At 37.5% G+C, this 27,172-nt stretch overlaps 1 protein-coding gene across 5 annotated transcripts in view; it reads left to right on the plus strand.

Moving 5' to 3' along the window:
- The window catches only part of LOC134750026 (max-binding protein MNT-like), a 53,415-nt gene that overhangs the window by 21,140 nt on the left and 5,103 nt on the right, over window positions 1–27,172 (plus strand). For all 5 annotated transcript variants that reach the window (XM_063685106.1, XM_063685103.1, XM_063685102.1 and 2 more), the window contains exons 2-8: window positions 12,128–12,359; window positions 17,930–18,158; window positions 23,172–23,307; window positions 23,650–23,711; window positions 24,924–25,037; window positions 25,639–25,713; window positions 26,252–26,335. In XM_063685106.1, the coding sequence (XP_063541176.1) occupies window positions 12,128–12,359; window positions 17,930–18,158; window positions 23,172–23,307; window positions 23,650–23,711; window positions 24,924–25,037; window positions 25,639–25,713; window positions 26,252–26,335 (932 nt within the window). The remainder of the gene's footprint in view (window positions 1–12,127; window positions 12,360–17,929; window positions 18,159–23,171; window positions 23,308–23,649; window positions 23,712–24,923; window positions 25,038–25,638; window positions 25,714–26,251; window positions 26,336–27,172) is intronic.

Raw genomic sequence — 27,172 nt, forward strand, 5'->3', positions numbered from 1 at the left:
TTAGGATTATTAGGAACTATATAGTAGTAAGGAAAAAACCAAACTTGAAAAGCGTAACGATTAAATATAAAGCACTGTTTTGCATTAAGTAGGTATATGAGCCAACACTGTTATTATTTTACACTTCATTAGAAAAAACAAACAGGGAAAGCAAACTTCTTTGATATTATGAGTATTATGACGTATAAATAACATAATATTGTCGTCGGTTACCGCGATAGTTACTTGTTCGAAACGTCGGGATGTATTATAAATTCAATATACGCGATATAATCCGTTTTCATAGTTTTATTTCATGTATATATAAATAACACTTATAGTCTATGCTATCAAAATCTTTGCAGAGTTATCTTGGTCTAACTCTAAAAGTGACCTTAGTCACAATTTGGTGCTAATCTTGATTAATAATAATAATACTTTATTGGACAATTAATTACTCTCTGTTTATAAAAAATCTAATAAAAATATGATGAAACCTAATTCAGGAACCAGTTCCGGAATTCCGGAATTGGGACCCAATATCGAAAATCAGTTCCGGAAAATACCGTCCGATATTGCATGCCCTACTGGATTCCTATTAAAACGAAATCTAAGCTATTTAGGACTTCAATTCCAATTGGTTATTAAATGAGAAACATTTTACCTATTAGGTACTCTTTAAACAGCTGTATGATGTTTGTATGAAATAAATTAAAGTTCAAGAATGCCTTGCCTTTTGAAATTTCCAAACTTACGACTTAAACTTTCTCTGATGTACTTGCCACTTTCCGCTAAATAAGACAACTGATGGGTTTAATTTAGCAGTAACGCAATATTTGGCGTGGGCGTAAATAGCTGCGACACACTTCATACTAATGCAGCTGTTTACGATCAAATAGTTATTAAAATGTATTTTCTTATGTTCAATACAAATCTTTAAATCTTATAATTTAAGTATTTATGTACTTAAATGATGCCACTTAAGTAACATAGGGTTGTATGGACATAAGGGAAGCAAGTGTAAAAAACGCTTAGATTATAAGAAGAGGCAGACAAAGGAAAAGAAAAGGACCGATCAGTCAGCGAGAGCGAAAAACCAGTGTTTTCATATCTTAGCGTTGTTGATTCGAATATAGAGGATTAAGACTACAGGCTACCTGGTACCAAAGGAATTCAAAAAGCTACCCATAAGGTCCATCATCCGGCATATGGAGATGGTGGGGAAGGCTCTTGAGTAGCGGACGGATCTTTTCTAGGGGGTAACTGCACAAAAGATCCCTATGGGTCGAAGTGTATCCGTAAGGGCCCCCGAAACCATAAGATAAGATAAGATAAGACTACATCAGGGACTACTTTGCATACATCATATAGGTATATGAATAATGCCTGTGTTTTTGTCATTACAAAAAAAAATTGCGGCCGTTTTTAGTACACCCATTAAGATGATTATTACTTTCTTGGTTATTGAGGCTTCAAGAGGGTTGAAAAACACTGCTCTAATGAGTAACTCGATCTGACCTCGAGTTACAACTACACGATCACGCATTCACCAGAACTTCCGTCTCGTTGGCGCTGGAACGAGTCCAATAACATTTAAGGAAGGAAGTCGATTCCATATAACATCTGAGGAAAGAAGGTAGGCCCTCTGTCCTCGCCCTGCTGTCCCTGATCTGATGTTATGGGAATCCGAGGCCCTACGCCCTGGATTCTGAAACTTCGTTTTAGTCTCTATCGCTAGAACTTACAAGAGCGAGATATCGATTTGGATGTTCGCGGTACAGGAACTTGCTGCGCTATTCAAATGGGGGATAAGCAAACAGGTATTTGATGAAAATCTTTGACCGTTCATTGACTGACGATATATTTACGTATGTGTGTAGTTTGCGTAACTGGCGGATGTCTCACACAAAGACAATGTCTTGTAATCCAATAATGGCCGCCCGTGCCGGGCGTTGCGTAATTCCGCAATTGTATAGTTTTTATGAGATTAGCTGTACGACGTACTTAGTACGTAAGTGTTTCGCGATCTTCGTGTCAAGGTCCTAACTTTCATCGTTAGTGCTGTATCGTCGGTGATATACGTTCCTTATGTTTATGAATCATCAATTGGCCTTTGGGTATTTACAGACGAATTATGGTATGTAATAGGGGAGACCGTGTGTGGACTTTTTGGTAGCTGAATAGACATGAGCGACACATGTCTAACGAAGTACCGAAAGCCTGACAAGAAAAAAATGTGTCAGATGGTGGTCTTGAACAGGGACAGGGAAAGTGATATACCCACCTACATCTACCTGGTTGATTCAGCTTATAGTGATATCAAATCATGGGCGCACCACCAGGTATACTATACCAAAGATAGATATAACTCCGTAATAGATGGATACAGTCTAAGGAAAAAACGTGCCTCGAAAATCAAGAAAATTTGATTCTCGTTCAGAGGGCGCTACTAGTTTTGGCCAACTGTCGTATAGATGGCGTTGACGGTTTCGTTTGTTATTTAACAATTTTAACGCATATCAGTGAAAGAACATGGGTCAAAATCATATAAAAATAATTAATGCAAATAAAAAAATCATTTATCTATATTTAAATACATTTTAACGTATTTTTATAAATCTTCATTTTTAGTTTTAAAGTATGTCGATAGATGGCGGTGAATTTACAGTGGTTACAAAATTTACTATGACAGTACCGCTCTATCTTATTATATCATCTTTGGCTTATGTTAATATCAAATCAAGGGCGCACCACCAGGTATACTATACTAAACAAATGTTTTTATATCTATGCCTAATAGGTACCTATATGTATGACAGGTTCATGCGAGCACACGTCATGTCCTCATGCTCGATTGGCAGCGCCACGCCACTGAGCGCAACTGAACCGTATGAAAACGGTACACGTGTATAGGGCACGGCGGTTATATAAAAACTCGAACAAAAAGTTTTTGCATGAAATACCGACATAGGTGAAGGTTGCGAAGTCTGTTGAGTAAAAAGAACTGTTAAATTACGAGACCAATCACAAAATCAGCTGTTAGAGAATATTCTTTCGCATGGCCTTTAAAAAAAAACTGCTGGTAATTAATTTAGAAGCAAAAGTATAGGTAGGTACAGGTACCTTATTAAATTTAATACTTAAATGTTTTCACTATTCCTTCGTTCGTGTTTTTGTTGGCTCGTTGAGTGGACGACATCCGGAAGATTGCGGGTCACTTCTGGATGAGATTAGCTCGGGACCGGGACAAGTGGCGTACTGGAACAGAGGCCTATGCTCAGCAGTGGGCGATAAAGGGCTGATATGATGATGATGATGATGACTATTCAGCCAATGGTCTTCAACATTTGACCCTCTGGAGGTCGTGAAGCCTGCCATTGAGAGGGACGCGTAAAATTTTATCATGCCAAGGGGTCGCCTCGTGAAAAATGTTGAATACTATATACGTGTTGTGGAGGCAAATGTGGTTCTTTTAAAGGAATGCCACGCTATAGTATTTAAAGCAATCCTAAGTGAACGTCACGTCAATGTTCTAGTAAACGGGCCATTTATTGCGTTTTCTTTCCTTTATCTAATCAGCATGACTCGTTTAAACGCGACAGTCGACGAATACGTTTACGAACGCAGTTTAACAGGTTCGGAATATTAGGCAATTAACATTCCTGTTAACACGCAATTTTCCAGCTAGGCTAGATACTAAAGTGTGATTTATTAGAGATATACCTAAATGGCATTTCGCCCATTTCACGCGATGCCTGTTTTCTTAAATACAGATAAATCAAGTCTTTGTTTAGGATAGTGCATCTAATGGAGTAAAAAATAAAAAAAGTTAAGCAGTTTATATCATTATACCTACTAATTACACCTCTTTTTATTACCTATTTACCAAAATTTAATGAAATAGCTTGCAAAATAATTCGCTAAATAATGTGTTTGGCGAGTGACGAAAGTTGCACTTTCCTCACTCCAGAGAGTGACGAAAGTACGCTTGTTTAGAGCTGCTGAGGTGAAAAAACTATTGTTATATAGTTATATTGGAAAGGGGCCAATTAAATCGTGTAGATAATATGTTGTTTTTTTTTTTCGTATTATTCCATTTTAATTGTTTTGTTTTTGTATTGTGCCACTTATGCCACTAACATAGTTATTAAGATACTCTGTAACTAACAAACTATGGATCTACTCGGTCTTAAACATTGATTTAATTAAATTACTTAAATTAAAAGTTGTGTTTTATAGTAAAGTGGCATGATTTGTTATCGCGTCACACGTGGCGTTGTTTATCTTTCGCTGACATAAAAACTGATATTTGCTTATCTCAACTTGTAGGTTATTGACACTATCATTTATATAATTTGTTTACTGAAATTTCAAGGATTTATTAACTTACCAATCATAATTTACCTACTTGTGGTTTAAGGAATTTACTTCATTAAGTACATTTGCTCTTGCTCAATTAAAATTATTGTTCTTTTAAAATTGTTATTAGTTGTACTCTAAGTTCCTCGCTTCACTTTTGTCATCTTTTGAGTATTTTTTTTTTCATTGTGTTTATGGTTCCGTACCAGAAAGGTAATAAGGAACCCTTATACAGAATACAGAACTTTATTGGTAAAAGCAAATTTTACAGCTCACATTTTACATTTACAAAAAATATATGTAAGTACATATGTTAGTAAATATAATGAGTTAATATAATATAATCTTATATTATGGTGCAATTCAGTCCGTCGTCTGTCTGTCACATCGCTAAATATCTCGAGAACTAGTACGTATGCCCTATCGATTTAAAATTTGGAATAATTATGAACAAGGTGAACCTAGACGCATTCATAGTGTTTTTTTCAAAGTTTTCAATTTTATTCGAACCTCATGAAAGTTCTATAAGTACTCACAATTTTCACGTCTCCGGAATTACCATTTTACCGTTGATTTAAATGAAAATTATAAATAGTTCATTGAATCCCCACACCAAGAAACTATGTTTGTAGTGCAACTACCAGCACCGCAGAAACGCTAGAGAGGTTACTAGAGAGGCCACACGTTCGCTAGTTTCATTCGGGACGCCGCGTGACGCGCTGTCACGTGCCGTGTACCCCGTGTACCCCGCCCGTGTACCCCCGCGCTTATCCAGACAGGGAGGAGAGCACGAATATGCAATATTCGATTTATTCACGTAAGCCCCTGCTTGTTAGATATGAAACTCGCTAAGTGCACTATGACTAGTATGACTACTATACAGCGTAGGTGCGATAGGATGCGATATCACATTTTTAAACGATTTTCAAAAATGTTATTAGTTTGGGTGTTTGTATTTTTGTTTTGATAGAAAACACATGTTCTTTTTAGGGTTCCGTACCCAAAGGGTAAAAACGGGACCCTATTACTAAGACTCCACTGTCCGTCTGTCTGTCTGTCCGTCTGTCACCAGGCTGTATCTCATGAACCGTGATAGCTAGACAGTTGAAATTTTCACAGATGATGTATTTCTGTTGCCGCTATAACAACAAATACTAAAAAGTACGGAACCCTCGGTGGGCAAATCCGGCTTGGCCGGTTTTTTTGTTTATTTATTTAATGCTTATTGCACAGACAGAGGTTCTTAGTCTTACTGTGCGAATGATTATTTTGCCATTATTGACTCAGAATTTAGAAATAAATTAATATTGATATTTTTACAACTAGCTGTTTATGTCATGTCAATACTACATTTGTCCTCTTAGTGGTGTTTAATAAAATTTCCTACTCGTATGTTAATTTCTCTTTGGTTACTATTTTTCACCTTCTACATTCGTCATGAAGTATTAACAGACATATTTACTTTCACAATAGTTGGAATACCTTAGGTAGTAGTATGTTAGTAGGTATTATACCTACTAACAGCATCCCTGAATGATGAGACCCTTGGAAACGTTACAATATTCTTCATAATAAACGTTGGCTGGATCATCTGATCAGATCCTGGCTCTAAAGGCCGCCGGTTAAACTCTGTCAATAAATTGAAACTGCAGTCAAACAGGTATCAGCTATTTGCTCCATGTTTAGGTATGCCGATCGACTCGATCCACTAGTTACAAAATAATTCACAAATATAAATTTACCCGGCTGAACGAATCGCTAGTGTAACTTGACCTTGAAGTTCGTAACAACTGTGTATAATCGTAGGTCAAGCTGAGACTGAGACGTTCTTCATATTGGAAGCGGATCCGCATGCCGCTCCGGTGTGCGAGCGGGACATCGCTGTTTCACCATACAGGTGTTTTTTTTCTCACTATTCAGCTGTTTCATACATTTTGGCTTAGACGTCGATGTTTATGGGAGCCAATTTTTTTTTCGTGAGTTCGTGGCTGGTCCTATAGTAAAAGTTACTTATAGACCTATATGCTAAATGCTCACCTAGTACGGCTATCGGTTCGAAATACATTCAGTATGCTATCTCGCTCGCACACCGGAGCGGCTTGCGGATCAGTCATGATAACCGCCGTGTTTAACAGGTTCGCTTGTATCGTTTTATCGACATGGATGCCTTCGCTGGACCGGTTATCCTTTGGTTGCACAAATCTTTTAATAATAATCATTTCACATGCAATCATTTTCTCACGGGATCGCAAGCTAAATAAATTTTCTTTATGGCTTAGCTGGCTATGAAAAGTAAAATAAAAATTTAAAATATAAGCAAAAATTCAAAATGTAACCTAACTATGTATATGTATATCGCCGCTGCCGGGAGCATGCCCAGAATCTGCTATCGAAAATGATTTCATTTGGTTCTCATTTTGATAGCACTCTCGCATCTTACTTGCACGAATCTACATATTTAGAGGGGGCGTAAAGCCAGGAAATTGGAAGAAAACAAAAGATATGGCGCGCCGCGCGACACTTACGCTTTCTCGCCAACAAACTGGATACGCAGTTTGGCGAGTAATTTTGAAATTGATTATGTATATGTGACTGAAAAATAAATGAAAAAAAAAACTTGCGAACAAAGATAATTATTAATTCAATTCAATTTAATTATTTATTTCAGGCAAATGCCCATATAATTTGTTAGTAATACAATTAAATTAATCTTAATATGCTAATGTTAGTAAACACACATTAAATTACAAATAAAAATATATATCACATTTAACTATTTACATAATGAAGACTGCCACATTCCAAACACTACTGCTGTACATGCAACAGCATCCAGTGGTGTTGGAACGGGCAGTCTAGCCTCTCGGCCAGCACATGCAACAGACTGTTGGAGCTACCGCGCATCCTCCGCATCAGTGAGGCAGTACGCTTACGCATTATGGCCTGGAATCCATCAGTTCGAGCCTCCGCAAACATACCTGATGCACTGCAGAAGCGCGGCAGACCCAACAGTACCCTAAACCCATTATTATATTGTACTCTCAGGGTGTTGAGAGTACTCTGCGTATATCTTACCCACAGGCTGCACGTGTAGAAGCTCTGGCAGTAGGCCTTAAACAACACATTAATAATGCCCGTTGCGTCTTGATTAAAACTAAAAATTCAACAAAATTAGATTGATATCAAAAGCAATTAGGCACAGCTTTATGTATCGGACCCTTGATTTACTTTAACATCGGTGCTTGTGTTAGGTATTATACAGCTCTTTCATTATTAGTCAGATTCAAAGAAAGTAATTTTGACATAAAAGGACCCCCGTTTGAACTAATCAAGGCCGAAAAAATCCTTGACCCGAAAAGTTATCGAGAAACGTTTGTTGACGCAGCCGGTAATGGCCGTGGCCTTCGTGTAGGTACCATGATCTTAAAATCTTAAGGCCCCATTCGCACGAGAGCTTAAAAAGCGTTGCGTGTGTAACGTACCCATAAGTAAGAGCGAGAAAGAGATATCGCTTTCTCGCTCTTACTTATGGGCGCAACGCTTTTTAAGCTCTCGTGCGAATGGGGCCTAAGGCCTAAGGCAACCTTCATCTTATTAACATCAAAAGTGCAAATCACCCATATAACATTTAATTTTTTTAATTTAATTTATTTATTTGGGAAACATACATCAAATAATAATACAATAAGGTAAAAGATATAGTTAGAACATAGGCCAAAAGAGTTTCCACTTATAGTTACTTAATACAAAATTCCTTTGCTCCGAAAAAAAAAGTACAATTATTACTTAGGTATTTTGAATTTAGAAGTTGAATTTAACAGTAACATTTAGTAAACATTCCACGTCAGATAAACATGAAAGAAATGTTAAGATATGTTAAACGACGGTCTTGTTTTGAATTCCAGGAGCGAAGATGACATAGAGAGGGAGGGGGTCGCTTTTAAATGGCAGACGTAAAAATTATGTGCGGACTGTGCGGTAGGTTAAAAATGATGATTATTTTTCAGATGGCAAGTAGAAAAAAAACTTTTGCATACAATTTGGTCACCCTACTCAATGTGACGTCTTGTCCCTTTCCATACAGCTTATGTCGAAAGTCATAGGGTGACCATGATTACTATATATTTCTTAAATCTAAATACACATAAGCTCGCTACTCAATGTAAATACAAAATTATTTAAATTATATATCAACAATTATATATTAGTTCTGAATATGATCCTGATTCTGACGACATTGTTGCTGTTGTTGTATGTCCTAGGGCACCCCGGAGGTGCATAGGGCCTCAACAAGATCCCGCCACGCCTTTCTGTTTTCTGCAACCTTCTTGGCCTCACTCCAGCTCAGTCCTACGTCTAACGATATATAATTGAAATAATTTTGTATTTACATTGAGTAGCGAGATTATGTGTATTAAGATTTAAGAAATATATACATTGTTACAAAAATATTGGTTGTTTTATTTTACGCCTATTGATTGTATTGGACAAAAACGAGGAATGTATTATTTTTTACTGTATTTATAACAATTATTGTTCACTTAGTACGTTTCCGTTTTTTTTTATCGCAAGGCAGTCTTCACTTATGACTTTGTTCTACCAAGTTTAGGTATTTATACTGTGCCTATTCCGATCACAGATAATAAGGGATACCTATACCTTTTTTATTAATCAAAACCTTTGTGACATAACTTATTACCTGACTAAGTTTAACCAGGATAAGAATTGTTAATAAAATATCTTTGCCTCCACCCACGCATGCAATTTCTACGTAAAAGAAAAGCAAGATGCCGAGAGAATTATATTACCAAAGTAAAAGATATTGATATATTTACGCACATTTAAAGACTGTCAGAGACACTTAAGGAGCCAGGTGCCCCAGATAGGATAAATTATTTTAGGTAAAAATATATTCTCTTGGATTCAAGTATATATCTGAATTGTCATGCGCAAAATGTGTCACAAAAAAGAAAAGATTGATATGCATCTTTCATACCTTTCATACGCTGTGAAGTACTTCACTTCACTCTTTTAGTTCACTAGTTCAGTTTAGTTCAGTAGCTCAAAAGCTCCATCTATATCAACAGTACTGGTTTTCTATCTCTCATTCGCGGATATATTGAGTTGAATGAAGGATTCGATTGATAATTTCATTCAATATGAATCACTCAAATAAATGAATTTATGAATCGAAGGTTTAAACGTGGCGTCCTTGTCACTCTAAGCGAATGAGCAAGTAAATGAAAAGTTAATTAAACTGAACTGCTGAAGTAAAGAACTAAATAAATCCGAATTGAACTAGTGAATGAAAGAGTGACATCAAGTGAAGTACTTCATTTGAATCTTTCATTCGCGAACTACTCATGTCTAATCTGAATAAGTATGTCGTTTACATTTGTATGTATTTTGTATGTTACATAATCTTCAAAATTAGGCAATGTAATTCTACGTTATAAAAAAATAGGGTGATTTCATATGTCCAAGAAAATAATCGAAGGGACCCCCATTACCGCGTAGGTACTACATAATCTACACACGCAATATTGAAGAAAATAGCACCTACATTAAATTAATACGAATAAGAAAACAAAACAAAGAACCTGCAGTGTTACCTTAGTATTAGTACACATTTAAAGCGAACCGAAGGTAACATAAAGTCAGTAAAGTGGTAAAACTTTCGATACACGTGCAACCTTCGTGTGACTTTTTTCCGACTAACCATAAGAGTTTTTCAAATCGGTTATCAAGGCTGGAGGTGTCCAACGTCCAACCCTATGCTAGCCCACGCGCCGTGACGCACATCCGCCCTCACCCTCGTTGCGTAATCTTTACGGCTTTGTTCCCCTGGTGTCTGGAGCCGACAGCCAACCACCGTGCAACTTACAAAAACTTACGTAAAGGGCCTGTAAGAAAATGTCGAGGTCGAGACCAAGTAATAAGAAGTAAATTCTGGAAGCTATCATGTTTGTTTTATTATTATTGCCTTTCCAAGATGTTAAACTAAAACCAAATATCATCAAGTAAAAGTAGATCGTTACATTCTAGATAAAACAAGAAAACTGAAATAGAACAGTAAAAACTGAAGGTATACCGTGTACAATAATATAGTAGAAACGCGCAAAGCTTTAAATATATGACGCTGCAATTGTTTAAAAAAACGTGTCATGACCTATGCCAAAAACAAACCACACATTACAGACCTTTTTTGGATTCCTGATAGAACCATCTAAGTTTTTAACATCATCTCATTCAATCGATATAATTTCTATAATTATATAGTCTTTAAATAGTTTAATCTCACATGTAAAGTCTGTAATAGACCATCGAACTATCTCTACAAGGCACGAGTACAATACACCCGTGTACCCTGAGCGTGTACCATCTGAAGCCAAAACTTTCGTCCTCAAATTTTTGGACAAAGCTAGAAGCCAGATTCTGTTCTTGTCTGTGAAGAGTGTGAAGGGTCATTCCTTCGTTACATAAAGATGGCAGAGATGGCTAAGGCATTCATTATTCAGGTTAATATGTTGTTTTGAAGCTCTATAAAGTCTGTTCGTCAAAGTCGTAAGGTCAGAAACCTTGACTCCGTACTATAAATGCTTAAATAAAACGGTCAATAACTTCTGTATTTATTATATTCTACGGGCAATAGAATTTTAGATATATTAACTGTTCAGTCCCCTTCATCTATTGTTTTATTTATCAAAATACAAGCTGCATAATGTTAAAATAAAAGGTAATAATTTAATAACCTTTGGTTCTAAGTAGTTACTCGTAGTTCGAAATGAAGAGTAATTCAATCCCGAAATAAAAATATTTACAGTGTTTTTTGCAGTTTATTTATTTTTTCATTTTGCAGTTTACCTAACTTAACTGATACTTTTAGGAATTTAACCCGTTCGATGCCACCTGGTCCGTAAAAATTGAGTATTTATTTTTACGGTCACACGAACTACGGTTACCCGGGGTTTTTAAAGTAAACTTAGTATAGAATATAATTGTATGTAGTTAGGTATGTGTTTTATAACAGCTTATCTAAAGTGGGGCGCTATGTACGTCATACTTTACTCATACCTACTAGTTCGTAGCCGTACCGTACCTAGGTATTAATTAAAACCACATAACAGGGTATGTTCGGTTCTTAATCGATTTGTTTACGCAGCGAAGTAGCAGACAAGCAGCGTATTGACGGGTCGTTTACGCGCGGTCGCTTTTTTCTGGCTAGCAGCTGATTTCGGCGCGCCTTGGCAACACGAACGTCAATCACAGGCACGCGCTCATAACCACATGTACTGACGTCAGCTCGTGCCGAAGGATACGCCCCCTTCTCTATCCTTTTCATTCAATACGCTAAGCCCTATCTCCCATCCAGCTCGCCAATGCAGCGTGACTGATTTCACGCTTACACTACATATTGTAATGAATAGCCTAGGGTTTAAAGCTCCATTTCGCTTATCGCGCCACGTAATGGTGTTGCGCTCGTACCGTTGTCCCGCTCTCGCCGATACCGAGATGTCATTAGCTCGGTTGTTTTGAACGCTAGCCTTGTTATGCTCGCCTGGTACTTTGCCGCCTCGCACTGCAGCCGTCGACGAGCGGCTGACACGGGTTTGACAACCTGCCGGCCGCAGATGAGGGTGTCCAAGACACAAAACAACTTCAAACTGACTTTTTGTAAAGTTTATTCTTTGTTTTACGTGCAATTATTGTAGTGTGTACATAGACTGGCTTGTAAATATGGGTATTTTTTTGCTTATGTAAAAACTGATGACGTTTCATTTGTTCACAGAGGAGGAGCCGAAGTCCCCGGTGTCGGTGCGTGTGGTGACAGGGTTGTCGGTGACGACTCGTAGCAACGGCGTGGTGCGGCCGACGTCGCCGGTGCCGGTGACCCCCGCGCCCGCCTCCGCGCTCGTGTTCGAGCCAGCCCCTGCCCCCGCCCCCGCTCCCGCGCCGCCCGCGCCCCTCCTCGACTTCGTACAAGAACATTCCAGGCCGCGTACAACAAGCACCAGTCATGGGTATGTTCTCCTAGTACCGGAGCTGTCCAAAACAGCTGGGGGACTCGGCTAGGCGTGACGGCCGGTTCCAACGATCTGAATGAGTTAGTTGGATAGGACAACATTTTCTTGTTATGCTCGGCTCGCCTCTTGTTGAGGATAGAAAAACTTCTCCTCTTATCTTGCAGATGAGGAGTTCTACAGGCCTTAGAAGTGGATATTTGTTATATTCATTCCAATAGTAAAGGGTTAGTTTTACTAGTTGGGTTATAAAATACAATTCGTATACACGGTGGCTAAAAAATAAGTGCATTCCCGTTGCCAGGGAGGTTTTGGGATTATACTGAGCAACTTTTACTATAGGACCAACCCCGAAATCGCGAAAAAAGTTTTGGCAGTTCTGTACATTTTGGCTTGTCCATTTTCTATGGGAGGGTAATTTTTTTTTCGCGATTTCGTGGTTGGCCCCATAGTATAAATGTTGCTCAGTATAAACCCAAAACCTCCCTGGCAACGGGTATGCACTTATTTTTTAGCCACCCTGTATTAAAAGAAAACCGTTTTATAGGAATTGAATTTATTGAGGATGATTGTGGGATAATTACAGAGCATACAGATTTCAAATGTGTTAAAACTACTTAGAACACTGGTTTAATTTGTAAAACAAGCAATCAGGAAATATTCAAAGCTTTGTTTACTTATTAACTCAAGGAACGTTATAAAATGGGACGCAAATGTGTTCCATGCAAATGAAAAACTCAGAAATCGGTATAAGCGAAATTTTCCAAAGGTTCAAACATAAATACATTGACATTACCAATTGTCCTCCTATATTTCATTTGGAACTGGAATTCTGTTTAAATATCTGTTTTCGTTGTTTTTTATTTAGCAAGTAAATGTTCCGGTGTTACTCATTTGAAATTTGTAGTATAGGCATCAAATTTTTAAATATAAATAAGAAATCAAAAATAATCAAAGAGAACATTGCATTGATACTTAATTACGTAGAGTCAGGCCAAGCTTACTCTGCAGCGATTTTGATAGCACCGACTGTGCAAGTGTTATTTAAAACGTCAAACTTCTATGAAATAACACTTGCGCAGCTGCTATCAAAATCGCTGCAGAGTTAGCTTGGTCTGACTCAATAGGGTATTCTACACTTTTTATGAATGGAATCGAAGTCGATCAGGTTTGTGTTGAGGATCAAATGTCTGTATGGGACCCATTGTCTTAAATCAATACAAAAGTCACAAATGATGGTCAAAGTCACTTAATAATAATTTTACATTTTTGATCAATAAATGTTATGTACTGACAAAAAAAAAATATGGAAGTAAAATTTTGTTTTAAGCGTATTTAATTTTTAATTTTTTTTAATTAATTTATTTGAGAAACATACAGCACATAATAATACAATAAGGTAAAAGATATAGTTAGAACATAGGCCAAAAGAGTTTCCACTTATAGTTAATACAAAATTCCTTTGCTCCGAAAAAAAAAGTACAATTATTAGGTATTTTGAATTTAACAGTAACATTCAGTAAATATTCAACGAGCACGATTAAAAATATAACAGGCATAATTTAGAATTTGGAAAATAACAAGCACAATTTTCAATTTAGATTAGTATTTATTTATTAAACCCACATTTTTTTTTTGTTTCCGATTTATTGTGATAAATTGCTCATTTTCTATATAGGTTATAAAATTCTACATGTGGAAGATACCCTATTGAACTTGTGTATGGTACACAACCATATTTTTTTTTTATACCACGTCGGTGGCAATCAAGCATACGGCCCGCCTGATGGTAAGCAGTTACCGTAGCCTATGGACGCCTGCAACACCGGAGATATTACACGCGCGTTGCCGACCCTGAACCACCAGTGTACCATAGTGAAGTTGTAATACTGGACTGGGTGGTTTTACAGTATTTATGTACTTATTAAACGCCACGGGTTGATAGCATTATTACCTAGTATAAAAATACCTCTGCATTCCTAACACCTATCGCATTGCAACTAAGTTCCTAGATGGTTCTGATGTTCTAGACAAGATCATTTACTACCGTGGAAACTATTTTTATTACTTTTCCATTCCAACGCTGCCTTTAAAGGATTTTATGTGATTTTGTAACCTAACATCACATGTAACGCGTCATATTTAAAAGTAAATAATCTACTGTGTAATAATAATATTACCTAATATCAAGCTTGGGATACGCGACTAATCAACACTTAATGAAAGCGATTTTCTTTACAGTGTAATTATTGCGTGTACCCGGCTAGCCCCGGTATATGTATAAAATAAGTAATTAATTTCTTAGAGCTAAATATATTCCAACCAGGGACCGGCCCGCTATCCCTTATCGGGGTTTTATAAGGGTATTGCATAAGGCTTAACTCACCATACCCTTTGCCAGACGAAACCCTTTGTTTTGCTTTTAAAAACCCTTATATAAAGCTACCACATTTGAGTAATCGGTAGCCCAAATACCCTTTCAAAACCCTTATCATCCGCTCACCAACACCTTGCATATTGCTTATAAGGGTTAGCCTTATAAAGGGCTTCCCTTTTAGCATATAAGCGTGCTAATTTAAGTCGTCTACCTTGTTCATAAAGCACACATTACTTCGAATCCGAGCGATCGTCGGCGGCGACGGCGGCGTTCTTTGACTAGGCACGTATTTTCTTTCCTTTTCATACACTACCGTAGATATATACTAATCCTGTCTCTTTCACGCAAAGGGAAACCTTTATAAAAAGCGCTTAAAGATAAGGGTAACCCTTATTAAGGGCTAGCCTTATTTTTGGTTAGCTTTTCGGTAAGGGTTAGTCAAAGGTAAGGGTATGAATGGGCTTGCAGTTCAAAAGGGAAAGTCTTTCAATGTGTTACCCGTGTTTAAGTGTTGCCCATTGAAAGGGTTTTATCGCGGAAAGGGTTGTCCGGTCCCTGATTCCAACTACCTTATTAGAATTACATACATGGATAATATATGCTTCATTAAGGAAAATGGTATTATAGTAGTTAAGATCATAAGAGTAGCTGTATTTTTGTACTAATCATCATATTTATGGTTTCATACAGATTATTATGAATATTATGATGAGGTATTGTATTCTCCTCTTATTTGAATCCTGTTCTTATAAAATATAAGAAATGTCATCATTTCACAATACTACCTCAGGTGGCATTGTCAACTAAAATTAGGTATAGAGCAATGCAGCACATTACATTTTACATTACTATAAATACCAGCGTTACATTGAATTTATGCAGTGAGAAATCTAGAATGTTCTTTAAATCAAAATTCAAAAATGCAATTGGGTCAAAGAATTGAAACTGTGACAGTATGTACCATGTGCTTTATTTTTCACCCGATTGCCTTCAAGGTTTGGTTAATATTAGGCGTAATGGTTACACGGGTACGGGTACACGGGTGGACACAAGTATTAGATGTCGCTCTCGGTGCGGTTTTGTACATAATTCAACGCTTTAGATAGTGATAGGCCGGTTCTTATTTAATAATTTAATATGTTTTTAATTTTGATACGACCTTGACTAATAACATTAGACATCTCACACGCACCAATAAGTGCGAGCGAAATACCTTATAGAATAGAATTACTAAATAACTTCTTAGCTTCAATCCAAAACGCAGACATATTCGCAGACAAGTGGCCGTCCTTACAAAGTAGTGTCAGGATTTTTTTAAACTCTACCTATGTAACTTTGTAGTATGTATGTTTAATTTAAGTTCCTAGAGATACTCGTAGTTCGAAAAATGTATACATGTTTATGATACTGACTATGTATTAACAGTATAAGTGTCTTGGCGTAGGTCGCTGTAAACTTATACTTGTGTTTGTTTGAATAAAGAATAAAGAATAAAGAATAATAAAAGAATAGGACGACTCTCTGATTTTTCGGGAGGACCAATCATCGTTAACGGCTCATGCTGATTTGTGCAGCGCACACGGACTCCAGGTCGTATCAAAACAAGATCAAAACCATATTAAATTGTTGATTCAGAACCGGCTTCCAGTCCTTGCATCATTCATCTGTATAATGTGACAATGTATAGGTAATTTGAAAATTAATTACTCCATGGACACGGTTGCTTGCGACTTTTGATGCATTTTGACTTGATAATTTAATTGAGAATATACATCATGTAGGTATTTGCGTGTTATCAGTTTCCTTGAGATTCATTTGGATTGTGATTGGTTATTCTTATGTTTACGTGATTATATTTTAATAGGCTTAGAATATTTGGGTTTTGGGTAAGTTATGATTGGATACTGTTGAATAAGATCGTTTGAATTAAATTGTGTAAAAATCAGGGACCGGACAACCCTTTCCGCGATAAAACCCTTTCAATGGGCGACACTTAAACACGGCTAACACATTGAAAGACTTTCCCTTTTGAACTGCAAGCCCATTCATACCCCTACCTTTGACTAACCCTTACCGAAAAGCTAACCAAAAATAAGGCTAGCCCTTAATAAGGGTTACCCTTATCTTTAAGCGCTTTTTATAAAGGTTTCCCTTTGCGTGAAAGAGACAGGATTAGTATATATCTACGGTAGTGTATGAAAAGGAAAGAAAATACGTGCCTAGTCAAAGAACGCCGCCGTCGCCGCCGACGATCGCTCGGATTCGAAGTAATGTGTACTTTATGAACAAGGTAGACGACTTAAATTAGCACGCTTATATGCTAAAAGTGAAGCCCTTTATAAGGCTAACCCTTATAAGCAATATGCAAGGTGTTGGTGAGCGGATGATAAGGGTTTTGTAAGGGTATTTGGGCTACCGATTACTCAAATGTGGTAGCTTTATATAAGGGTTTTTAAAAGCAAAACAAAGGGTTTCGTCTGGCAAAGGGTATGGTGAGTTAAGCCTTATGCAATACCCTTATAAAACCCCGATAAGGGATAGCGGGCCGGTCCCTGGAAAAATGTTTACTATTAACTTCATAACATAACAATTATTAAAATAAAACTATACTTAATGTCCGTTAAATAAAAGTATATTTAATGTAACGTCGCAGGCGAGAACCTTTATTTCCAATTTTTTTTATCATGTTTTGTTATCTTATTGTTTATAAAAAAGTCACTACACGGTGTAACCCGAAAAACCCGAAAGATTTTAACCACGCAATCTATGCCAAAATAAGGAAAAAAAAAAATACATAGCAGCAGTAGGTATTTGTTGTAGACAGTACTTGTTAATTTTTCATATATCACCCGCCTTAAAACTTTGAAAGAAAATAAAAGTAAAAACGAAAATAGTTCTAAATACAAACTACATGAATATATATGGGACCAACCACGAAATCGCGAAAAAAAAAATTACCCTCCCATAGAAAATGGACCAGCCAAAATGCATGAAACAGCCAAATTTTTTTCCCGATTTCGAGGTTGGTCCCATAGTAAAGGTGCTCAGTATAATCCCAAAACCTCCCTGACGGGAATGCACTTATTTTCTAGCCACCCTGTATAGTGTAAAAATAATATCTGCGCTCCTATGACGGGACAACAGTTTGCAGTTTACATCGCCTGTTCTTGACGATTCTTTTATTTGTCCCCAGGACCCCCCAGGTCCCCTCCCCCCCGTCAGTGGGCAGTAACAGCAGCGGCAGTGGCAGCGGCAGCGCCCCTCGCGCCGGCACGAGAGAAGTCCACAACAAGCTCGAGAAGAACCGACGGGCACACCTTAAGGAGTGCTTCGAGCTGCTTAAACGGCAGTTGCCTGCTACCCCTGATGACAAGAAGACGTCTAATTTGTCGATATTGGCGTCAGCGATTAGATATATCCAGGTTAGTATTACATAAGTTGGAAAAGAACCGACGGGCACACCTTAAGGAGTGCTTCGAGCTGCTTAAACGGCAGTTGCCTGCAACACATGATGACAAGAAGACGTCTAATTTGTCGATATTGGCGTCAGCAATTAGATATATTCAGGTTAGTATCACCCACAAAAGGTTTTGAGAAAAACCGACGAGCGCACCTTGATGAGTGCTTTAAGCTGCTTAAACGGCAGTTACTTGCTACCCCTGATGACAAGAAGACGTCTAATTTGTCGATATTGGCGTCAGCAATTAGATATATTCAGGTTAGTATCGTCTACTAATCGAAAAAAAAATTGTAACCTTTTCAAAGACAGTGAGAAAAGATCTATAAATCTGCCTGAGTAGTGTATATTGAAGCTCGGAATGTTCTACAAAATTTCCCGACCTCCCATCGCACATTAACAATAGATTTAAAAAGTAAATGAATCATGATAACTGACTACACCTTCATCGACATGCGACGCATGCACCCAACTATATTACGACCCAAAACGTATGCGGGTTTCCCAACATAGTTGTTCGTACTAATTTGACTATAGGTAGACCGTATGGCCTTACAAATAAGGTTTACGAATTGTTATTTAACAGTGTGGATACTAGCGCTCAATGTCTATCATTGACACATGTAACTTGTTTAATCCTTGACTAAAATCATCAGTTCAGGCCACGTTTATTTGCCGATTGATCTATAGCGGTATTTAAAGAGACAATGGATGGTACTCGTTCTAACGGCCCGGCCATGACATTGCGCGACCGGTGGCGGCGGCGGCGGCGGCGGCGGCGTCAACCATAGGCTGGAGCAGGACACTGCGATCGGACCTTTCGTTCCCACCTATGGTTGCCGCAGTCGCCGTCGCCGGTCGCGCAATGTCGTGGCCGGGCTGTAATCCACATTTCAGCGTTATATTTTTTGCCTTTTAGGCCCAATTATATTTCATTTTCTCAAAAATGGACGGCAAAGTCGACGTTGCCGGTTAAAAAGTAGGTCGCGAAGTGCGTAGTTTATGGTCAGTCAAAAAATTAAAATGTTAAAAACATTGCAGTCTCGATTTCAGGACTGCAATGTTGGGACTTCCGGTTCGAACGCCATCTTGATAGTAGCCTCGTGATTAATTCCTTTGTTTTTTGCTCATTAATATTGTTTAAAGTGTAATATCGATAGCTTTATTATACAATAATCTAATGTGGTAGTGTGCAGTGAATGGAGAATTAATCTCAAAGCGTGTTTAACCACCATTTTGGAGTCAACGGCTTCTCGTAAAATCCAGCTATCGGTTTTACGAGACAACTACAACAACCACCGAACAGCGTCGTGCTCCAAGAGCATTTATTTTGTTCCTACCCTTTTACGTGACATTGGCTACGGGCAACACCGCCCTCAAGTCCATCAAGAAAAGAAAGAAAGACTGCAATGTTGCATACAAATTTTTTTCCTACCCTTTTACGTGACATTGGCTACGGGCAACACCGCCCTCAAGTCCATCAAGAAAAGAAAGAAAGACTGCAATGTTGCATACAAATTCCATTATTTGTCGAGTTCCAAACTTTTTAAAAGTTAAAGTGGCCATATCAAATGAAGGCATAGGTCCATTTAACAGCCAAACAGATGATCAGTACTTATTATTATAATGTTGGTACCGCGACTATTTAGGTGTCTCAAATAGGTTGGCGTCTTTTCAGCAGAAAAATACACTTCTATTTTTAAATAAAAAAATAAAACTGCGGCAAAGCAAATCTTTTTACTTTTTTTTGTGAAAATATATACATAAGAACGTTGCTTCTGTAAAATATTTCTCTTTTATTTGTGTTTATTTCGCCATTTTTGAGAAAAGCACTATATATGACTCGGCTGGAAGGGTACTTGCTGGCTTCGGATTCAATTAAACGGACTACCAAGGTCGTCCGTTTAAAACGAATCCTCAGCCAGCAAGTAGCTACTTCCGAGCCTGGACAATACTGTACTATTATTTTAATCCTCCAACTTCAATAAGGTGTAACAAAAATGGTGGAGATCCGTTCAAGGGCTTATTCAGTATCGTGTTCTGATTAGGAAAAAATAGAAGACATATTTTTTGACTCGAAAAACATGTTTCTATAGGCAGGTCGTCCAAGTCGGCCAACCCATACAGGCCAAAGATTTTTCGCGTCAATCGCGTCATAAAAATGGGGCATTTTCTATAAAAAGGGACCTTATTGTCGATGGCGCTTACGCCGCACAGCGTCGCGCGGCATTGTATTTATATCGGAGCATCGTTTAAAAAGGCGTAAGCGCCCTCGACAATAAGGCCCCTTTTTATAGAAAATACCACAAATGTTTATTCTACTTTCTCCTAATCAGAACACGACACCAAATTAGGTAATATACCCATAATGGCACCCCACTATTTCTGTTACACCTTGTCTCGGTCTCGTAATATACAATTGATAAGAAAAGGGTTAAATCATGTTTAACATTTTGACATTTTTGACCCGTCATTAGACTCTAGAAATAAGCAGGGTTCAATAATCCTAATCGCCCAGTCCCAAAGTCCCAAAGGTACGCACATTCTGACTCTGGTAAGTGTAAAGTCCCGGCCGTGACCGGCTTACCGCCATACCGCCTCGCGTTCCTACTCCCCTGGTCCCTACGGTCGCGGTAACTCCCACTTTCGCCACAGAGCACCCCATATTGCTTGCCCTACATCTTTCGTAATTCAATTTTCGAATATGGCTTCCACCATTGTTGCCAACTTACAAAACTTCGCACATTTTGTTTCGACAACAATTTTTTTTATTTCAAATGTTAAACAATGAGCCCCGTCCAACGATAGGCAAGTTTCAAACAAACCAATTGCCCAAGCTATTGTTCTAACTTTCTTTTTATTATTCTTAAATTCTGTGATATGAATCCTAGAAAGCCAATTTGGCTCAAACAAAAAACTTGTTCAAATAAGAAGCCGTATTTTTTTTAACCTAAGACTTTTTTCTTGACTAATGCAGCTGAATTAGGTCAGGATTTTATTATCCGAGGATAAAATTATTGTAACATATTAAGGGCGGGCTGGATTCCAATATTTCCAATCAAGAAGCTGATCAACATATAATATGGCGGCTTCGGTCATCAATCCTGTCTTGTCAATATCAACGTCATGTCAATCTAGGTTAGGGATGAAAATTCCGGAAAAAATCAAATGTTTTTTTCGGGAATTTTACAAATTTTCGGTTTTCTTTCAGTTAGTCATTTAGTCATTTATTCAATATTGCATTGTCATGTACATAATAAGGTGTTACATTTTATATAGCCAGTTCATGACACCCTGTAAGGGCACACAATTGTACAGTTTTTCTATTCTATTAATTCTTATCTATATATTGTAATTAAGGTAACATAATAAAATTAACATATTAGCGTATCAGTGGTTTAGTAACCTATTAGTTAGTCTCATAAATTAATTTAGTAACTTCAACGATAGCAACGTCAACAATGCACCGATATAATAATGTCTGATTGAATTAACTTGTGAAGTTATTATAATTATTATTTATTTAATGAATGTCACTTAATATTAAAGTGATGGCAGCAATATGGCAAGTTAACAGTCTTATTTACATTAGTTCGGTGTCATATTTATCTAACATATTATCTTCCAGGAATGATTCGACTGTGTAATAACAATTTTCTATTAATAGGCTTTTCAGTTTAGAGTTAAAAGTTTTCTCATTTAGTTCGTATTTGATAGCATTAGGGATTTTATTAAAAATTTGGATACATTTATACTGAGGTCCATTCTTATACATTGCTAAGTTAGGTCTAGGTAGTAGCAGCTTATTTCTATATTGACTTCTAGTTTTACACGTATCGACTTTTAATGGAAATAATTCTGTGTGTTGTCTGACAAATTGTGCAGCCTCCATTATGTATATTGAGGGCAACGTTAACAGTTTAAACCGTATAAAGTGAGGGCGGCAGCTGTTAGGAATGTGTACGTTCGCTAAGATTCGTATACACTTTTTCTGTAGGATGAATATATCTTTGGCGTCTGTGCTATCTCCCCAGAGAAGTACGCCATATCGGAGGCCATAATAGATATAAGCAAAATATACTGATAAAGCCTACTCAAAATCCGTGTTCGCTTTTAATATACCAAGAGCGTAGATAAATTTGATTATTCTTGTTTTGAGACTTTGGATATGCTCTTTCCAGTTTAGCCCTGAACCCTGAATCCATAGTTATACCCAACAGTTTGAAATCATTTACCTCTTCTATTGTATTGTTATTTATTTGTAGTTGCAATTCTAATGGTTTCTTCTTTGTCGGTTTAAATTGAATAATTTTTGTTTTCTGTAGGTTTATATCTAAATTATGCTCGGCAAGCCATTTTTTGACAGTGTGTAAAAGGGTCGAAAGGGTCAGTTCTATTCAGAAAAATTAAATACGTCACACACAATGCAACTGAGGAGTGATGACAGTGTCAATGTCATAAACAAACACATGACATGCAACCTTAACCTACCTGTTTAAATTCCTAATTAAGTATATTGAAAAATACATTGTTGTGTACGAGAGCCGTTTTGAAATTTTCCCGTAATTTTCCCGGTTTTTTCAACGGTAATCTACGTTATAAATTTATCTTTCCGTTTTTCTTTACGCCAGTTTTTATCCAAATCGGTGCAGCTGTTTTTGTGTGTGACGACGCTAAGGTAAAGGCTTTCCTTGTGCGTCCTTGGCGGTCAAATGATCAATTTTTGACATTCTTTCATTTATATTATCATTTAATACCAATACTACCTATTGCAATCTCTTTACGATATTCTTAGTAAACACATAGTTTACTATGTTCGATGTTATTGCAAGATGTTTAAGGTTGTGATAACAGCAACAGTAGCGACACTCTTAACTGACCGGTGGACCTTATGTCCTTGTCATAAGGTTTACGAATTGTCATAATACTTGTCTTAACAGCTCCCAACAGTTCTGTAACCCTGGTACATTGTTCGCAGGTCCTCCGCCGCAAAGAGCGCGAATGCGAGCACGAGATGGAGAGGCTGGCGCGCGAGAAGATCGCCGCGCAGCAGCGCCTCGCGGCGTTGAAGCGGGAGGTGTCCGTGCGCGCCTCGGTGCGACCGAGGAGCACGGGTACGCTTTACGTTTATGCGAGCCTGGTAGCTAACGGACGAGATTATTTTCGGCAGTGTGCATCCGTTAGAGGAAAAAAAACAATTATTCGTTTTTTTTTTCAATTAATGGTTTTTCAAGAGATAGGATAACATCGTTGTTTCAAAATAAACATTGTAAACGTTTATCAATACACACAAATAGACAACCATATTTTTAAATTTTAAGAATGTTATTATTTCAAATTAAATAAAAACTAAACAGAGAACTTGTCGTAGGTATATATTTTTCAAAACTACACAAGCTATCCATTGTACATTAACATTTCGAACATTAAATGTCACATAAATTTTATTTTTACAGAGAATGAAGAAATGGAAAGGGATGATCGAGTCAATGGACAAGTAGTGGGAATCCCTATAAGTGTAAGTACATAATTATTATACTTATTACTTATCTTAAAGTAATTTTTATTAAATCATCAACAACGTACATGGGAGAACTTTTCATTACGAGGGTTCTCGGCTTATTAACCTTTATGCAAACATACGAATTAATGGGTATAAAAAATGTCCTATAGTCTGTGTTTTTTATTATAAAGTATTTATTGCCAATAGGAAATAGTACGGAACGCTCATTTGTTTCTTGCACTGTCAGTTTATAGTAAAAAAAACAGACTAGTTGTGCTTATTTTTTTGACACAATGTCTAGAATCCTGGTCACGGCACCACTTGAAACATAGTATCTTTTGTAAAATTCATTTTTTATTTATTTCAAGTAACGCCTCCGTACGTACCGAAATCATATGTAAAAGTCAAAGAGTTTTAGGGAAAATAGTACATTGTGATACGAGTGTGCTACGTTGGTCATTACACACGCGGCGATAAGCGAGCTGTAAGCGACCGCGCAATAAGAAAGCCGATGTGTGTAATTGACCAATGCACACGCGTTTCATACGATGTTTTTCAACACACTTGAGAGGAACAAAAAGAAATTTTCATATTAAAAAAAATTTAATTTTTAAAACAGTACTCGTAAAAGTCTTGCATCTGTTATACTGCCTGCTGCCCCTCGACCTTGCATCTCTTGTAAAATCTACTCGACCAATTTAAAACGGCTCCGTTCCCATACATATTATTAGCAATCAGTTACTTTCTTAAGTCAGTCGGATTATCATGCATTATCTAACAAGTGATATAATATAATGAAAAAGCACGCGTGTTTAATATCTAAGACTATGAGCCTTGTATGGGCTGCTAGTGTCACATACACCAATTGTATTCTGTTGATTGCTTGATAACTCACAATATTGCCGAAAATAAACACTTTATTGCTACTAAAATACTTGAACTATATAAGCGCGACATTATGAATGATAATGCTAATGAGGACACGCGTGATAGCTTCTAATGATGAACGACACTGACTCGTATTTTATTGCTTTACGCAATTGTAAGTAATTTCGCTGACATGGCACTGTGTGGTATGTAGACCGTATAAGCCTAAAAGCGGCTAAATAAGTAGTTCACGCTATATTTCCTGAGTAGGAAGTGTAAAAGAAAAAATCGTTTTGCTCCTGAATTCTTCAAGTGATAATTGATTATCTATTACTTACGTATTAACTTATAAAATTCCAGATTACCTCATCCCCCCCAACCGTGGCGCGGATCAAGACCTCGCCCCCCCGCACCCTGAACCTCAGCACGAAGCTCCGCACGCTTCCCATACAGATCACGCCCACCACCTCGCAGGTATGGGCGCCTGGTAACCGCTTAGAAATTAGAACTGACCTAATCGCGGATTAGCTAATCTTGGTGCAACCCGAGCTTGGTTTATTTTTTGGATTTTTGGTGGCGTGTTCATTGTAACGGGAACTGATTTTATGAATAAAACAAATGTGATGTTTGCTTAAAAATTTCATGGGGTAATAGAACTATCAAGCAGTAGAAGACGTTTGAATTTTTTCATAATAAAGTCTTGTTTCAATGTGATCATGTTCAATATAGGTACTACTCGTAAAGCTATGATCATGTTCATTGGTATTTTTTTCTCCGTCCGTATTTCGTGCTCTCACGTAGCGGATTATGAGACTGCACTAATACTTACATTTATAAAATTCACTACTTAATGTTTTATCGCTAGTGAAACAAAGTGAAAACATTTGTTTTACACTAGAAATGAATGACTACAGTAGCCGTGCCACGAGTTGACACTTAACGTTTAGTATAGCGACTGCGTAAACTCGATCGCAGTCCGTCTCACTCGCACTGATGTATTGGTAAACTCAACCTGCAAAGTCTCCCAGCAACCTGTTTACGCTCGTTGTATACATGTGTGTGTGTACGGTTGCAGGTCGTCCGGACGTCGTACGGCACGCGGCACAACACGCTCACGCTCACTACGTTGGCGCCCGCGAAGTCAGCACAGGTAATTCAATGAATTCAATCAACATAAATCAATTTACTGCTTACCTAAAAAAAAGTACCTGGATAAAATATAACCTAGGATCCCTTATATTAAGTTCGCCTTTGTACATTGTATATATTTTGTTATTATTGTGTTTGTAATCTGTCTTATGCACATTCGCCTGCGCTCGCGGTGTTCCACCCGGCAATACTCGTTTGAACGCCTTGTAGGTAGGCAGTAGGTAAGGCAGGTAAAGTTAGACCAAGAAAAGCCTGCAGCGATTTTGATAACATACGCAGTGCAAGTGTTATTTAGACGTTTGACGTTTAAAATAACACTTGCACTGCGTAAACTATCAAAATCGCTGCAGACTTTTCTTGGTCTAACTCTATTAAGGCAAATTTTTCTTAACTGGGACACCGCGAGCGTTCGATGTACATTGCTGCTTTTCTTAGCGCAATATTGCTCTTTGAGTGTTGCCCTACTTCACTGTTCTGTACATTGCTACTGACATATTGTGCTTGACAGACTATAATAAACATTGTGTATGTTTGTTCAGAACGGCCACCTGGAGAACGGCGTCAGCAATACCTTAAGCACCACGCTGGTGCACCCCGCGCAAATACACCTCCCGATATCGCAAGTAAGTCTGACATCCTTACATAAATGCTACTTAACTTCGAAATTACATGGATCAACATATACCATAAAAACCGGCCAAGTGCGAGTCGGACTCGCGCACGAAGGGTTTCGTACTGTTACGCAAAAAACGGTAAAAAATCACGTTTGTTGTATGGGAATACAACCCCGCCACCCTCATTTAAATATATTATTCTGTTTTTAGTATTTGTTGTTATAGCGGCAACAGAAATACATCATCTGTGAAAATTTCAACTGTTTGGTTATCACGGTTCGTGAGATACAGCCTAGTGATAGACGGACAGGCGCACGGACAGCGTAGTCTTAGTAATAGGGCACCCTTTGGGTTTGGAACCCTAAAAAGGACCCACACCATACGTTTGAATACAACTTATCAAACGTAACCCACCTTATTATATCAGTTTACCATTCCTTACGTTTCCATTAAACTGCTTAGAGACAATAGAGTCATGTTTTTTCTACCAACCACTTTTTAAATCTTGCTGACCAAATAATAATTTTGCAGCTCAAGTATTTATTAAGCAGATCGATATTGGTTATAATGTTGACCGTTTATTAATTATTTGCTGAACAAGAGTTGTAGCTCGATTTTTATTTAGTGTCAGCAAAATTTTCGTATGCTGTCCAAATGATTTAATGGCTTTTTTTTGCAGATCAGTTTTAAAAACGGCTGATCATTTAATTACTTTCCTTAAATTTTTGGCAACCGTATTGTCAAAGATAGATATAACTCCGTAATAGATGGATACATTCTAAGGAAAAAACGTGCCTCGAAAATCAAGAAAATTTGATTCTCGTTCAGAGGGCGCTACTAGTTTTG

This window comes from Cydia strobilella, chromosome 19, assembly GCF_947568885.1.
Source record: "Cydia strobilella chromosome 19, ilCydStro3.1, whole genome shotgun sequence".
In the NCBI taxonomy this organism is placed as follows: Eukaryota; Metazoa; Arthropoda; class Insecta; order Lepidoptera; family Tortricidae; genus Cydia; species Cydia strobilella.